Source organism: Rhagoletis zephyria, unplaced genomic scaffold (genome assembly GCF_001687245.7).
Source record: "Rhagoletis zephyria isolate East Lansing unplaced genomic scaffold, Rhagoletis_zephyria_1.1 Rzeph_scaffold_01695, whole genome shotgun sequence".
In the NCBI taxonomy this organism is placed as follows: Eukaryota; Metazoa; Arthropoda; class Insecta; order Diptera; family Tephritidae; genus Rhagoletis; species Rhagoletis zephyria.
In genome coordinates this window covers 2263-19787 of record NW_016158779.1, presented here as the reverse complement: position 1 = coordinate 19787, position 17525 = coordinate 2263, and the positions used below count along the sequence as shown (strand labels likewise).

At 35.4% G+C, this 17525-nt stretch overlaps 5 protein-coding genes across 5 annotated transcripts; all 5 read left to right on the top strand.

The window, feature by feature from the left end:
* The first annotated feature begins 3019 nt into the window (after positions 1-3019).
* On the top strand, positions 3020-4510 carry LOC108364866 (competence protein ComM-like). The gene has a single exon (XM_017618733.1). The coding sequence runs from the start codon at positions 3020-3022 to the stop codon at positions 4508-4510; it is 1491 nt and encodes a 496-aa protein (XP_017474222.1).
* Positions 4511-5183: 673 nt separating this feature from the next.
* Positions 5184-6658, top strand: LOC108364865 (phosphomannomutase-like). Its single transcript, XM_017618732.1, has 3 exons — positions 5184-5888; positions 5961-6263; positions 6611-6658. Exons 1-3 carry the CDS (start codon positions 5184-5186, stop codon positions 6656-6658), a joined length of 1056 nt encoding a protein of 351 aa, XP_017474221.1.
* A 515-nt stretch (positions 6659-7173) lies between these two features.
* On the top strand, positions 7174-8097 carry LOC108364864 (thioredoxin reductase-like). Its single transcript, XM_017618731.1, has one exon. The coding sequence runs from the start codon at positions 7174-7176 to the stop codon at positions 8095-8097; it is 924 nt and encodes a 307-aa protein (XP_017474220.1).
* Positions 8098-8106: 9 nt separating this feature from the next.
* LOC108364863 (ribulose-phosphate 3-epimerase-like) lies at positions 8107-8784 on the top strand. The gene has a single exon (XM_017618730.1). It carries the CDS (start codon positions 8107-8109, stop codon positions 8782-8784), a length of 678 nt encoding a protein of 225 aa, XP_017474219.1.
* A 7502-nt stretch (positions 8785-16286) lies between these two features.
* Positions 16287-17203, top strand: LOC108364862 (response regulator PleD-like; the record flags this gene model as incomplete). Its single annotated transcript, XM_017618728.1, has 1 exon — positions 16287-17203. A coding segment is annotated over exon 1 (917 nt), but the record flags the coding sequence as incomplete, so codon positions are not given.
* Between the last annotated feature and the right edge of the window lie 322 nt (positions 17204-17525).

Genomic DNA, 17525 nt, shown 5'->3' with positions numbered 1-17525 from the left:
TCCGATGGCGCTGGCTATAGTAAAGATGAGGTTTTTTGGATAAAGCCTAGTATTTACAGTAGCTATAACGGACTGAAATTAAAATTGGGTAAGTTAGCAACTATTAATTACATTTCTCCTGAAATCTATAACTTTCAATTCGGGTTTAGTTATGTCCCAGGAAAGTCAGATGAATTGAATTACAGCAATCTTGTCGGTGTAGGTTTTTCTTATAGAAGTAGTATATCTGATAGCATAAGCTTTACCACTGCCGTCACTGGTGAATTCGCTCAAAAAAATTACACTAGCGAAAGTGAATGTTTAGAAAAAGTGGACTGTAACAATCCATTAATGCACTGGAATGCTGGAATGCATGTAAAGTATTTCAATCTTAGCTACGTTCTTTCATATGGCAATGGTGGAAAATCGGGTAGGAAAGTAAATATTAAACCAGGAACAGAAGAAAAAAGTGATGTGAACACATATTACATAAACTCAGGCATCGCATATCATTCTGATACTCGCAAAATAAGTGCAACTTATTTTACTAGCAGAAGAGAAATAGCTAACTTAGGAACGAACAAATTATCTTCATATGCTCTAAGTCTAGAATATCCTTTAATTACAGGTGCTTCGTATTATTTTGATGTTGTCAGATTTAACACTGCAGAATCGGGGGTAGGAGATAATAACTCAGGTTTTGTGTTTTTGGCTGGATTAAAGTTGAGTTTTTAATAACATTACCTAAAATTCAGGATAGCAATGTTCTGATATATATACAACAGAATGGGGCTCTACTGCAATTTGAAATTTTGTTCATAAATATAATCGATTGTGTATTTCGTGAGCTGTTCACTTAACTTCTGTATCTATTAGTATTGAGTATATATCTTCTGCTATTTTTATAGCTGACTGAGTTATATACTCAATATCTACAAATTTTGATAGCACATAATCTGATAAGCTTTTTTTATCTTCAGGTCTACCTATTCCAAATCTCAAGCGCCAGTAGTTGTTCCCGATAAAACTATCTATAGATTTAAGACCGTTATGGCCGGCAGAGCTGCCACCTTTTTTTATTTTAACTCTGCCTAGCTGCAAATCAGCATCATCGTGTATAACTAAGATATTGTCTAATGGAATTTTATAAAAGCTCCGCACTTTTGAAACAGGAATGCCTGAGTTATTCATGAATGACTGAGGTTTTAGTAGCAGTACCTTATTATTATTAATTAAACCAGAAGCTACCAGGTAATCAGCTTTTTTAGAAAAAGCTTGAAAATCCCAATGTTTGCAGATTGCATCAACAATAATAAAACCAATGTTGTGATAGGTTAATTCGTATTGTTTACCTGGATTACCAAGCCCAACTATCAAATACACTATTGCTCTGTTTTCTCTTGAGCTTCTTCATTGTCACTGCCAGTAGAAGAAATTGTCACGATAGTAAAGTTTTCCTCTTCATGACCTGCAAGCTTAGCACCTTTGGGCAATTGTATATCATTAATGTGTATAGATTGGCCGATCATTTTACCAGAAAGGTCAATCTCTATAGCTTGAGGTATCTTATCAGGAGCACATTTTATAGTAATAGAGCGGTATAGAATATTAAGCACACCACCTAACTTTACTCCAGGAGCTTTATCTTCATTTGTAAATAATAAAGGTATATCTATTTTTATCTCGCTGTCTTTATCTGCAAACTGAAAATCTACGTGCTCTATAGTATCTTTTACTACATGCCACTGAGTATCACGCAGAATTGCATACTCTTTTTTACCTGCTATATTTAGCTCTACCAGATGAGCAGAAAGAGAGCCTAACTTATATTGTTTTGTGAACTCTTTAGCTGATAATGTTAAATGCAAGTTTTCACGTCCTTTTCCATATATAACTCCAGGAATATACCCCTTTTGTCTTAACGAGCGCATTACTTTTGTTCCTGTTACATTGCGTAACTCTGCATCAATTGTTTGCTGTGCCATACTTCATTTACTCCTATTAGCTTATCCTTTGCTATTGAATGTAACATAAAAAATATCTGTTTCCTACACTTTATTTTTTCCATTCAAGATGGGAATAGATATAAATATTGAGGAATAAGTGCCCACTAAAATACCAAAAAAGATGATCGAACTGAAATCTCTTACTGTATCCTTGCAAATTAGTACTAATGGAAGTGCTGCAAGGAGAGTAGTACCAGACGTGAAGATTGTGCGTGCCAGTGTGGCGTTAATGCTTTTATCTACTATTTCTCTGGTTTGATCGCCTTGACCGCAGTACTCCCTAATGCGGTCGTATATAACCACGGAGTCGTTGATTGAATATCCAATAACAGTAAGTAAAGCAGCGGTGGATGAAATATTAAATTCAATTCCTATTAAACTAATAAAACCTGTGGTTAAAATAACGTCGTGAATTAGTGCTGCAGTGCCACCTAAACCATATTGCCAATTAAATCTCATCCAGATGTAGCAGAATATTCCAGCAATTGCGATAAGTATTGCAAGTATTCCTTCGAAGATTTGTGTTGAACTTATTTGTGGTCCAACATAATCCACTTTGCGATAGATAATTGAGTTGCCCAACGCCTCTTCTAAGATATTTTTTATTTTCTGAATTGAATTTTCATCGCCTACATCTTTAAAATACATGACTAAATTATTACCAGATCTTGAGGTCTGTACAGTAAATCCATTTTCCTTTAAAGTATCAAGGGCTGAGGAATTTTCATTTGGTGATGAAATTTCTATCAGGACTCCACCTGTAAAATCTATCCCTAAATTTATTCCCCGCAATGTAATAGTGAATATTGAAAGGATAATAAGAATTATACTAGTTAATATAGCTAATTTTCTATACTTGCTGAATTCTATGTTGAGATTGTCTGGAATAAGTCTAAGTGCCATATAATTTATTTCATTCATACACATATAGCTTATTCTATAGCTGAGTATAAATTCAACAGAAATTGTCCCTATCTCTAACTTTACTTTATTGTTTATTCTGTATATTATATTAAAAATTTAATAAATGCATTATGATAGCAAGTATAAATACTGTGGCGCTTCAGGGGATTAATACAGTAAATGTTAACGTGCAAGTTCACATGGCCAATGGAATACCGGCTTTTAATATCGTTGGACTGCCCGATAAGACTGTAGCTGAGTCTAAAGAGCGCATTAGAGCAGCATTAAATTCAATAAATTTACTGTTACCTGCAAAGAGAATTACCGTGAATCTTTCTCCTGCAGATTTGCTGAAGGAAGGCAGCCATTATGACTTAGCTATTGCCATCGGATTACTTGTTGTCATGAATGTTATATCAGTAGAAAAGGCTAACTCACACATCATTATGGGTGAGCTTGCTCTTGATGGAAGAGTGATGCCGGTTTCAGGAGTATTACCAGCGGCGATTCATGCAAAGCGAGAAAATAAAGGAGTAATTTGCCCGCGGGAGAATGGTGCAGAAGCTGCATGGGTAAAGGATATCTCGATTTTAGCTGTAGAAAAGATAATTGATATTATAAAACATTTCAAAGGTGATCAATCAATTCAGCCGGTAGCTTTTCAATTGCCCAGGGAGAAGAGATCAATTTGTGATATGAGAGATATAAAAGGTCAAATTGTTGCAAAAAGAGCGGCTGAAATTGCAGCAGCAGGTGGACATAATATGCTTCTTGTTGGTCCGCCGGGTACGGGTAAATCAATGCTTGCTAAACGCTTTATGGGGCTTCTTCCTGATTTGAGTGAATTAGAGATGATAGATATCAGTGTAATTTCTAGTATCACAAATGGAACATTTGAAATGGTGCGTCCTTTTCGTGAGCCTCATCATTCGTGTTCCATGCCTGCAATGATAGGAGGTGGAAGAAACGCGAAGCCTGGAGAGGTTACTATGGCACATAACGGTGTGTTGTTTCTCGATGAATTGCCTGAATTTCCAAGATCGGTGCTTGATTCTCTGCGTCAACCGCTTGAGGATAGAAAGGTGACCATCGCAAGAGCGAATGCTCATATTACTTATCCCGCTAATTTCCAACTGGTAGCTGCAATGAATCCGTGCAGGTGTGGACATTTGGGTGATACGAACAGAACATGCAACAGAGCTCCAAAGTGTGGAATGGATTATAGGAACAAAATATCTGGACCGCTGCTTGATAGAATAGATATATATGTTGAAATGCCAAATGTTAATATACTTTCTCCTGAAATCTCTGCAGAAGGGGAGAGAACTGAAGCTATTAGAAAACGAGTAGTAGCGGCAAGAAATATACAAATTGAACGTTACGCTAACTGTGATACGCGGTGCAATGCAGAGGTAAATGGTGACGCACTCAACAAATTTGCTCAACCTGATCAGTCTGGATTAGAACTTTTAAAATATGTATTAAAAGAAAATTATATATCCAATAGAGGCTATACACGTGTGTTAAAAGTTGCAAGAACTATAGCTGATCTTGCAAATAGCGAAGCAGTGAAGAGGGAACACATTGCCGAAGCATTGAGCTATAGGATGATTAAATATTAAAAAATTAGTTAATGTTTGACATGCAAATTTTTTTACTGTATACTAAGATTAATAAATTTTTAGTATTTGTTTTATAGGAGTGTTAGTTATGTCAGTGATAGAAAGTGTAAAAAGTGGGTATACTCAAGCTAGTGGATGGGTAATTAATCACAAAAAAACAACTGGTGCAGTTGGTTTTGGTGTGGCTGCTGCGATTGCACTGGTAGCTGCTTATTTTTATTGTGCGCCTTATAAAGCTTTGGTTGGTGTAGCTGCAGCGAAAGTTGCGACTGTTTTTTATGTTGCTGTTGCTGCTGTTACTAGTGCTTTAACTACAACGTTTGGATTTATGGCAGCTCATCCATTAGTTTTTGGTCTGGCAGCTTTAGGTGTCGCAGTANCTTGTGTGGAAATGTTTGAGTCAAAGAGAAGAGATTGATCAACAAGGAGCAAAGATTACTGAGCTTGAAGATGTTATAAATGGGGCATTTAAGCTTAATGGTGATGATATTGTACTGAAAGATGATATTAAAGGTGATATTAAAGATGATATTAAAGATGATATTAATGCTGTTTTATCAGCACTTACTGAGACTCAAGTTAATTGTGTTAAATCAACTTTACAAAAGTAATAATAATATTCTAAAAAGGGATAGGCTTCTATCCCTTTTCTTTTTAAATTTAAGGCCTCGGTATGGATAGTTCTATTATAAGAAAATACGATATTAGGGGCATAGTAGGTAAAGATTTGCATATTGGTGATGGGTATGAAATAGGCCGAAAATTTGGTCAGTGTGTAGCGAGTGTCTGTGTTGGTTATGATAGTCGCATAACTTCACCCAGCATCGAGAAAGAGTTGATCAGAGGTTTGGTTTCATCTGGGGCAAATGTTATACGTGTTGGGTTGTGTTCTTCACCGATGCTTTACACTGCAACTCAGATTACACAAGCAGAAGTTGGCATTATAATCACTGCTTCTCATAATCCAAGTGAATATAATGGTTTTAAATTTTTCAGCAGTAAAAAAGTTTACTCTGATGAGGAAATAAAAGAGATTCTCAGTTGTACTATCAGGGGCAGCCAAAAAATCGGGAATGTGGTTGATATTAATATATATGACCGGTATATAAATATTTTAAAAAATGCAGTACAAGAAAATTCTACGAAAAGATTAAAAATCGCCTGGGATTGTGGTAATAGTCCTGCAGGCGGAATTATGCGATACATTGAAAGAATTTTACCTAATCACACGCATATAGTAATAAATGATTCTATAGATGGCACATTTCCTCTACATGCTCCTGATCCCATGGAAGAAAAAAATCTTGCTCAGTTAATTAGCGCTGTGAAAGAACACAAGTGTGATCTAGGTATTGCACTTGATGGTGATGGTGATAGGGTGTGTTTTATTGATGATAGAGGTAATATTGTTTCTAATGATCATTTATTCATGCTCTTTGCACGTGAGCAGTATCAAGGAGATAAAATCATTGCAAATGTGAAGATGAGTATGAAAATCCATGATTTCGTCAAAAAATTGGGAGGGCAGGTAATCACTTGTGCTACTGGCCACTCGCTAATAAAAAAGAAAATGATAGCGGAAGATGCAAAATTTGCGGGTGAATTAAGTGGGCATTTCTTTTTCTCTGAGTTGGGATTTGATGATGGATTATATTCAGCGATGAGAGCAATTGATATTCTACTCAAAAAAGAACAAAATCTCTCTGAAATCATTGAAGATTTGCCTGAGTTGTACATCACGCATGAGATAAAGGTAACGGTTCAAGAAGAGAAAAAATTTCAGATAATTGAATCGATAAAAAAAATGCTGAGCAAGCAAAATGTTGCTTTTTCAGATCTCGATGGCGTAAAAGTGGTTGCAGATGATAATAGCGGGTGGTGGTTAATTAGAGCATCAAATACGCAAAATTGCCTAACCGCAAGATGTGAGGGAAATACCTTGCAGGACTTTGAATCCATCAAGAAAACTTTGTTTTACTATATCAATCAAGCGAGTAAAGAGAACTTGCATACTGCTTGATCAAGGTGTAAAATTTATAGTATTAAGAGTTAGTAGGTTATTTATGAATCTTGTAACAAAATCTGCTATTGATTTTACAGCTCCTGCTGTTCTTTCTAATGGAGAAATTGTTGATAATTTCTGCTTAAGCGAGTTTATTAAAAATAAATATGCAGTTCTTTTCTTTTATCCACTTGATTTTACATTTGTTTGTCCAACTGAATTAATATCATTTAGTAATAAAGTGAATGATTTTTCAAAGCGTAATGTTGAGGTGGTAGGGGTAAGTGTAGACTCTAAATTTTCACATCACCACTGGCGTAGAATTCCGGTTAGTGAAGGTGGAATTGGAGAAATTAGCTATCCTTTAGTGTCTGATATAACAAAGTCAATATCAAGAAATTATGGAGTGTTGCACAGTGATTCGATTGCACTTAGGGCAACTTTTATTATAGATAGCAAATTTATCGTACGTCATCAGTCGATCAATGATCTACCACTAGGGCGTAATATTGATGAGTTTATTAGGATTGTTGATGCAATCAAGCATAATGAAGAATATGGTGAAGTGTGTCCGGCGGGATGGAAAAAAGGCAAGCAAGCCATGCAAGCAAGCGATGAGGGAGTAGTTGATTATTTGACTTCCTATAGTGAAGAGTTATAAATGCACACGAAAGTTTTAATTATTGGTTCTGGAGCGGCAGGTTACTCTGCTGCTATATATGCAGCACGTGCAAATTTAGAGCCAATTGTGGTAACCGGTATGCAGCCTGGAGGTCAGCTAACAATTACAACGGATGTTGAAAATTATCCTGGTTTTATTTCGATACAAGGTCCAGAGCTGATGGAGCAGATGAGATTGCATGCAGAGAAGGTTGGTGCGAAAATAGTAGACGATGAAATAAAAAGCGTTAAGCAACTTGATGGATGTAAGTTTAAATCTTACGGCAATTACAATGATTACCACTCAGATGCAATTATTATTGCCTCTGGTGCACAAGCAAGATGGCTTGGTTTAGAAAGTGAAAAAAAATTTCAAGGTTATGGTGTATCAGCTTGCGCAACTTGTGATGGTGCATTTTTTAGAAACAAAGTTGTAGCTGTCGTAGGTGGAGGAAATACGGCTGTTGAAGAAGCAATATTCTTAACTCGCTTTGCGAAAAAAGTTATGCTGATACATAGGCGTGATAAGCTAAGGGCGGAGAAAATAATGCAGGATAGGCTCTTTAAAAACGATAAAATAGAAATAATATGGGATCACGCAATAGAGGAGATATTAGGAGAAGAAAATCCCAAGAGAGTAACTAGCATTGTGATAAAATCAACTAAAGAAGAAAGTGCTCAAGAAATTAAAGTTGATGGAGTATTTATTGCGATTGGTCATGCTCCAAACACAGGTGTTTTTAAAGGTTTTGTGGAAATGGATGAGCAAGGCTATATTACTACAAAATCTGGAACGACTTTAACTAGTAGGTCAGGTGTGTTTGCAGCAGGTGATGTGCAGGATAAAATATATCGTCAGGCCGTGGTTGCAGCTGGTACTGGGTGTATGGCAGCACTTGATGCAGAAAAATTTTTGGAAGAATAGTTTAAAAATATGGGTATAAAGATTGCACCCTCTATACTATCAGCGAATTTTGCAAAATTGGGGAGAGAGGTAGAAGAAGTCAGCAATGCGGGTGCAGATTATATACATATAGATGTGATGGATGGAAGTTTTGTTCCCAACATTACGATAGGTCCTTGTGTTGTCTCAGCAATACGCAGATATAGTGCACTTCCTTTTGATGTGCATCTAATGATTAGCTCTCCAGGGGATCACATTGAAAATTTTGTGAATGCTGGTGCTGATATAATCACTGTGCATGCGGAAGCGGAAATACATCTTGAAAGGTTAATAAGGAAGATAAAATCATATAAGAATGTAAATAATGCAAAAGAAACTGTTAAAGCTGGGGTTTCAATTGTACCTTCAACTCATCCAAGTGTTTTGGAGTACATACTACATGAACTGGACATTGTGCTGATTATGTCAGTCAATCCTGGCTTTGGTGGACAGAACTTTATTCGTTCACAGTTGGATAAGATATCTATTGTGAAAAAAATGATACAAGAACGTAATCTTAATACCCAAATTTCAGTGGATGGTGGAGTCAACCTTTCTAATGCGGCTGAAATTATAAAAGCAGGTGCAGATATTTTAGTTGCGGGCTCTGCAATATTTGGTACTGGAGATGTAAAAAAGGCCATGGATGATTTTTTGTTGATAAAGTAGGTATGAGTGTTTATATACCTAATGTTATCAGCTTGTGTGAACTATGGATTTTAATAAATTTACTGAAAAAGCGAAAAGTTTTATTCAAAGCGCTCAAACAAAAGCGTTAGGAAGCGGGCACCAAATTTTTATGCCGGAGCATTTATTAAAAGTGATGCTCGAAGATGAATCAGGGCTAGTGAGTGAATTAATCAGTGCATGTGGTGGAGATATACAGGGTATCTCTGATGCAGTTGAAAGTGCATTGAAAAAATTACCAATAGTTGAAGGTCCAGGTAGCGGTGGTTTGCAGCTTTCGAGAGAGATGGCAAAGGTTTTTGAGGAATCAGTTGGTGTTGCTCAAAGAAATAAGGATTCTTTTGTAACTGTTGAACGGCTATTGCAAAGTCTTGCGGTGCAAAAAGATAGTGTTGTAGGTAAGATTTTAACAGAGAATAGTGTTACGCCACAAAAATTAAATTCGGTAATTGCAGCAATGAGGAAAGGCAGTACAGCTGATTCACCAAGCAGTGAAGAACGATTGAATGCTGCAAGGAAATACACGAAGGATATAACAGCACTTGCTATGCAAGGTAAACTTGATCCGGTTATTGGCCGCGATGAAGAAATCAGAAGAACTATGCAGGTGTCGCTGAGGAGAACAAAAAACAATCCGGTGTTGATAGGTGAACCTGGTGTAGGAAAAACGGCAATAGTTGAAGGGCTTGCAAATAGGATAGTTGCAAATGATGTGCCGCTTGGTTTGCATGATGCAAAGGTTTTAGCTTTAGACTTGGGTGCTTTGATTGCTGGTACTAAGTTTAGGGGAGAGTTTGAGGAGAGATTAAAAGCGGTGATTAACGAAATCTCAAAAGCAGAAGGGAAAATCATATTGTTTATAGATGAATTGCATACCTTGATTGGAGCAGGAGCAACAAGTGGAGCAATGGACGCTTCTAATTTACTAAAACCTGCACTTGCAAGAGGAGAGATTCGCTGTATAGGTGCTACAACGCTGGATGAATACCGAGAACATATAGAAAAAGATCCAGCACTTGCGAGGCGTTTTCAGCCTATTTTTATCTCTCAACCAACGGAAACTGATACGATTTCTATTTTAAGAGGACTGAAAGAAAGGTATGAAGTGCATCATGGTATCAGAATTACTGATGGTGCAATAATCGCTGCTGCAATGTTATCTAATAGATATATTACAGATAGGTTTTTGCCTGATAAGGCTATTGATTTGATCGATGAAGCAGCAAGTAGAGTTAGAATTGAAATGGATAGCAAGCCTGAAGTTATTGATGAACTTGATAGAAAAATCATTCAGTTAAAAATTGAGGCAGAAGCTCTGAAAAAAGAAAGTGATGAGACTTCTAAAGAACGCTTAAAGAAAATAAATGCAGAAATTGAACGATTAGATAGTAAATTCGCTGACCTAAACAGCAAATGGCAGATAGAAAAAAATAAGGTAGCGAAGATACAAGAAACTGCTGAGAAATTGGATAATGCCAGAAAGGAACTAGAAGTTGCTCAGCGCAATGGAAATTTAGGTAGAGCAGGGGAGTTAATGTATGGCATTATTCCTGCTCTTGAGAGTGAATTAAAGAGCCAAGAAGGAGTATCAAGTGATTTCTTAAAGAAAGAAGTTACTGAAAATGATATTGCAAATATTGTTTCAAAGTGGACAGGTATTCCAGTTGAAAGCATGATGCACAGCGAGAAGGAAAAACTCCTTAATATGGAAAGTGAAATAGGGAAGAGAGTGATAGGACAAAAAGAAGCGATAGAAGCAGTGAGTAATGCGGTTAGGCGTTCCCGCTCTGGTGTGCAGGATACAAATAAACCTTATGGTTCGTTTTTATTCTTGGGTCCAACAGGGGTTGGTAAAACAGAGCTTGCAAAGGCTCTTGCTGAATTTTTGTTCGATGATAAATTAGCTCTTTTACGCTTTGATATGTCAGAATACATGGAAAAGCACTCTGTTTCAAAACTTATTGGTGCACCTCCTGGATATGTTGGTTATGAGCAAGGTGGGAGATTGACTGAAGCAGTGCGAAGGAGACCATATCAAGTTATTTTGTTTGATGAGGTAGAGAAAGCTCATGCAGATATATTTAACTTGTTGTTACAAATATTGGATGAAGGTAGGCTCACCGATAGCCATGGTAAGTTGGTTGATTTTCGCAACACTATATTGATTTTAACTTCCAATCTTGGTGCTGAGATAATGCTTAAAGGAGCTACTAAAGATGAAGTAATGCAAATAGTGAAATCTGCATTCAGACCTGAATTCTTAAATCGATTAGATGAAATTATTATATTCCATAGCTTAACTAGAGATGATATTTATAAGATTATTGATGTGCAATTTTCTTATTTACAAGAAACCCTCGTTAAGCGTAAACTTACTATAAATTTATCGCAGGAGGCAAAGGAATTGATAGCAAAAATTGGGTATGACCCTGAATATGGTGCACGACCTATTAAAAGAGTGATACAGGAATGTATTCAAAATAATTTAGCTAAGTTAATCTTATCAGGAGAAGTAGTGGAAAATGATGAATTAATTGTATACACTCTTGATAATGAAATCTTAGTTAAGAAAGTTTAAACTTTTTGTGTGTATCTTTGTTTAAATTATGTGTGTAGATTATAATATTAGTAGTAAAGTTGTTCAGTCGTTACTAGAGCTTGCTGATCATGATAAGCTTAGGGAGTTTATTAAGTATTTTTATAACTTTGTTTATAACAGCGATTTGAAGATAAATAATAAGTTTCTACTGCATATTGCTCAAGATGCTTATGATTTTATTTCGCAGAAGGAAAGGGATGAAAGTAAATTAGCAATATATAGCACTAATGATTTACCAGGGATAGAAGGAAATTTTACTATAATCAAGATAGTCAATAATGACATGCCTTTCTTGGTTGATTCCATCATAACCAGCATTAAATCGCATAATTTAACTATATGTTATTATAGCAATAGTATTATTAACGTCAAGAGAAAGAGTAACCTAATTGATGATATCTGTTCTTTAGAAGAAGCAGGTGATGCTAAAAAAGAATCAATTATATATGTGATCATTAAGAGTATCAGTGATAGTTTTATTGAAGTATTGAGACAGTCTCTACATAAGACGTTAAAAGCTGTTACTTACTCTGTTGAAGATTGGCCATTAATGCTGGAAAAGTTAGATCGTGGTGATTTTTTCGACTGGTTGAAAAATAATAACTTTGTGTTTTTAGGTTACCAAGAGTGTGTTGTAAATCAGGATGGAAAATTAATTCCCGATGATCAAAAAAATCTTGGTTTATTTAAGGTTGGTGAGGAGTATCAAAATGTATTAGTTTCCTCTGAAAACTTAGGTTCTCCCTATGTGCTTAGGTCAGATTCAATCTCGATAGTGCATCGGCGTACGTATATGAACTGTATTGGAATAAAAGAGTATGATAATCAAGGAGAATTAGTAAAAGAAAAGCGTTTTTTTGGATTATTTACTTCATCTGCTGAAGTTCAAGATATTAGAACAATTCCAGTAGTTAAGGACAAAATTAAAGTAATAGAAAAAAGAGCAGGGTNGGGTTTGTAATAGGAGGGCACAATAATAAAGCCTTGATAGCTATTCTGCAGGTATTCTCTTGTGATGAGTTATTTCAATCTAGTGAAGATGAATTATTTGAAATCTGCATCTCAGTTATGTCTCTTGCAATTAGACCAAAAGTGAAGTTATTTTTGAGGAGTCTAGGAGATTTTACTAGTTGCATAGTGCTGATTCCTATGCGTTATGCTAGTGCTAGGCTGATGTTTAAGATACGTGATATACTAAAAGATGAAATTAACGCTGAAAGTGCAAATATTTATAATCACCATATCATTAATGAATATGATTTGATGAAGTTGCACATTGTTTTGAGAGCGGGCAATTTGCAAACTTCTAGCAGTGAAATAGAGAGTAAGTTAAGAAGTATTACCGAAAAATGGGAAGATCGTTTTATAGATAATTTATATAATACCTTTGGCACTGTTGAGGATATATTTATTCGTTACTGCAATGTCTTTCCAATAAGTTACCAAGAGAACTTCGAGCCTCACGATGCGTACTCTGATATGAAGAAATTGGAAATTGTTCGAAAAAAAGGTATTAGTGAAGTAGATTTAAGACTTACTAACAACGGCTTGAGCTATCAACTGAAGGTATATACACCAAATAATGGTGGTTTGGATCTGTCAAAGATACTGAGAATTACTAAAAACTTAGGAGCTAGGATACTCTCTCACAATGGCTATTATATAAAGATTGATGATGGAGTATGGATACACCATTTTGTGTTATCACGGGTTGATGAACTGGTGAACAATATTACTCTGAAAGAGCAGTTTGAGATAACATTAACTAAAGTATTTAAAAAANAAAAAACGATTACTTTAATAGCCTTATTATTCTAGCTGGTTTAAAGTGGAAGGAAGTTTTACTGATTAGAACTTTAAGTGCTTATCTTAAACAAGTATCCTTTAGTTATAATCAGGAGTATATACAAAAGGTAGTTTCAGAATATCCAAAAATAGTAAAGTACCTGATACAATTGTTTCGTGCTAGATTTAACCCTAATGTGGATGTCGATAGAGTGCAGACTACAAATATTTTCAAAGAGAAAATTGAAGACTTGCTCAAGGAAATTAGTAATATCTCACATGATCATATTTTGCGTTCAATATTTAATTTGATTATGGCTATTGTTCGGACCAGTTACTATCAAGATGATAAGCCTTATCTCTCTATAAAGTTTGATTCAAGTAAGATGGATAATTTACCTGAACCTCGTCCGTATCGTGAATTATATGTTTATTCAAATCTATTTGAAGGAATCCACTTAAGAGGGGGGAAATTAGCGCGTGGTGGATTAAGATGGTCAGATAGAACTGAAGATTTTCGTACGGAAGTTTTAGGCTTGATGAAGGCTCAAATGACTAAGAACGCAGTTATTGTTCCAGTTGGGGCAAAAGGTGGATTTGTAATAAAGCAGGCCTATAAGGATACAAAGACTTTGAGGGAGAAAGGTGTTGAGTGTTATAGAAATTTCGTCAAAGGTATGCTTGATATTACTGATAACGTAGTGGATGGTAAAATAATCCCACCAAAGAATGTAATCAGATATGATGAAGATGATCCATATCTGGTAGTTGCTGCAGATAAAGGAACTGCTACTTTTTCTGATTATGCTAACGAAATAGCTGCTGAGTATAATTTTTGGCTTGGAGATGCGTTTGCATCAGGCGGATCAGCCGGATATGACCATAAAAAAATGGGTATAACAGCAAGGGGTGCCTGGATTGCAGCGCAGAGGCACTTTTGGAAAATGCACAAAGATATTTATCAAGATGTCACTGTAGTAGGAATTGGAGATATGTCAGGTGACTTATTTGGCAACGGAATGTTACTTTCAAACAAAATTCATTTGGTTGGTGCATTTAACCATGTTCACATTTTTGTTGATCCTAATCCTGATCCAGAAAAAAGTTTTGCAGAGCGTAAACGCCTTTTTGAATTACCGTTTTCAAGTTGGATGGATTACAACAAAGAAATAATCTCTCAGGGTGGGGGGATTTTTGAGCGTAATAGTAAGTATATTAACATCTCTCAAGAAATGAAGAAGTGTTTTAGTATCAAAGAAGATACATTATCTCCAAGTGATTTAATTAGGTATTTACTGAAGGCGAAAGTAGACTTTATATGGAATGGTGGAATAGGCACATTCGTCAAAGCAGCAAATGAGAGCCATGGTGTTGTTGGTGATAAAGTTAATGATGCTCTGAGAGTAAATGGTAAGGATATCAGAGCCTCTATGTTTATAGAAGGTGGTAACTTGGGATGTACGCAGCTTAGCAGGATAGAATATACCAATAATGGTGGGTATATTAATGCGGATTTCGTTGATAATTCGGCTGGAGTTGCCTGTTCTGATTTAGAAGTGAATATAAAGATTGCACTTGTCACCGCTGTGAAAGAAAAGGGTATTTCTTTAGAGGAAAGAAATAAAATATTAGGCAGCATGGTTGATGAAGTGGCGTTTAAAGTTCTAAATGATCATAATAAAATCGAAACAAAAGCGTTACTTCTTGAGGAAATGCAAGCAAAAGATAGGTTTGAGCAGCACCACAGATTGCTGGTAGTTCTTGAGAAGTCTGGACTTTTAAATCGAAGTGTAGAATTTCTTCCAACTGATGAAGAAATAGCAAAGATATCATTAGGGTTGAATGCTCCACAACTTTCTGTGTTAATGTCTTATGTTAGAACATACATAAAGAACGAAATTATAAATTCTGACTTACCTGAAAAAGATTTTCTCTTTAGTGACTATTTATTGAGTTATTTTCCTCAAAAGATAGTGGATGAGTTTGGGGATTATGTGCTGAAGCATCAGCTACGTAGAGAGATTGTTTCTACCTGCGTTACTAATGAAATTGTAAATAGAATGGGGTGTGTGTTTATTAATAATTTGGCTGAAAGCACGGGAATTAAAATACATGAAGCAGCTAATGTGTATATTATTGTGAGCCAACTATATAATTTGAATGCGCTTTGGGAAGAAGTGGATAAATTAGATGGAGTGGTTGAGGTTAATTTGTACTTAGAGGTAGTAAGAAATATACAGAAGTTTGTTGGTAGGGTTTCATTTTGGTTAGTAAGAAATTTTAGTAAATTTGGTTTGAGTGAACTGACAGGAATTTTAAAGTTTCGCGATGGCATTGAAGTTTTGACTCAAAACTTAGCTAATGTTTTGGATAAACGTTTATTGAAAGCTTACAATCATGATCTATTAAAATTACACATAGATAAAGATCTAGTTGAAAAATTGGCTAATCTTAATGTTCTTGCTTATGCACTGGATGTTGTGTTAATTGCTAAACAAACGTCTTTACCTGTGCTTGATGTTGCCAAAATATATTTTGAGTTAAAATCATTGCTTAAGTTTGATCTTATAAGGAAAACTGCTTTGCAAGTTAAGAGCCACTCTTCATATTGGGATCGTAGTGTAATTAGTGATGCATTAGATGATTTAAGCGACTATCACTACAATCTTACTATTAAGGTGATAGAATCTTCCAACTGTGTTAAGGTATGGAATCATGCTCATAAAGAGCAGCTAGAGTATTATAATAGTTTTTTAAGTGAAATGATTACTGCTAAACTTGATTTGAGTAGATTAATATCTATAATCAGAAGAGTAAGGTCTCTGCTATATCGTGATAATGTTTAACATAGGTTTTTCAGAAATTTTAGTTGTGGCACTAGTGGGTTTAATCGTTATTGATAAAGAAAAAATGCCTATATTTATTAGTTTTATTAGGGTGGTATATAGGTATATTATTAGTATAAAGTTTAAAACAAAAAAATTGTTAAAAGATGCTGGAATTGAGGATTTATATAGCACGGAAGAAGTGAAATATATAACTGGTAAGGACGGCAAGCTTTATCCTACTTATAATATAGATAGTGTATCTGATCAAGATAATGACAGCAAAGGTTCTAGTAGTAGATGATGTTCTATCTAATGTTAAACTGTTAAAAGCTAAACTCACTGCTGAGTATTATACAGTGATTACTGCTTGTGGGGGTCAAGAGGCGCTAAATTTAGTGGTTGAACAACAACCAGACATTGTATTACTTGATGTAATGATGCCTGGTATAGATGGTTTTATGGTGTGTAAAGAAATGAAAGATAATCCAATGACAACGCATATACCAGTGGTGATGGTAACTGCATTACATGACACAGAGGATAGAGTAAAGGGCATAAATGCAGGTGCAGATGATTTTTTAACAAAACCAATAGATGAGACTGCATTATCTGCAAGGATCAAATCACTAACTCGTTTGAAGTTTGTAATTGATGAGCTGTGTTTAAGGGATAAGACTAATGCAGAAATGAACGGGATAATGGATAGGAGCTTAATAGAATACGCAAATGAAACCTATTACGGTCGTATATTGGTAATCGATGAGGATATGTCACAAGCGAAACGAATATGTGAAATTTTGTCGAAGCAATGTTTCCGTTTGGTAGAAGTATTAAGCAATCCAATCAATGCATCGAGTATTAAAGGTGATTATGATCTTATTATTTCTAATATACAATTCAATGAAATTGATGGTTTACGTTTGTGTTCAGAGCTGCGTAGTAAACCGGAGACACGTTATACACCTATTTTGATTTTATCTGATGAGGGACATAACAAAAATAAACTAATAAAGGCATTGGAAATAGGAGTGAATGATTATTTAGTGGTGCCATTAGATGAAAATGAATTAATAGCTAGAGTGAATTCTCAGGTAAAACGTAAGAGATATCAAGATGCTTTAAGGATGAATCTATCTTACAATGCGGAGATGTCCATAAAGGATCCACTAACTGGCTGCTATAATAGAAGGTATTTTGATAAACATTTAAAGAATATTGTTGAAGACTCTATAGCAAAGAGTAGGAGCTTATCTTTATTAATGCTGGACATAGATTATTTTAAGATGGTGAATGATAACTTTGGTCACACTGTTGGAGATGAGCTTTTAAAGCAGATACAAAAAAGGATTTCTGAAAACATTAGAATAACAGATTTGCTAGCTAGATTTGGTGGCGAAGAATTTGTTGTTGTTATGCCGGACACAAGTGTGTCAGATGCATGTGCTATTGCAGAAAGAATACGTTCTGTTATTGAAAAACCTTTTATGCTGTTAGGTAATGTGGTGAATAAA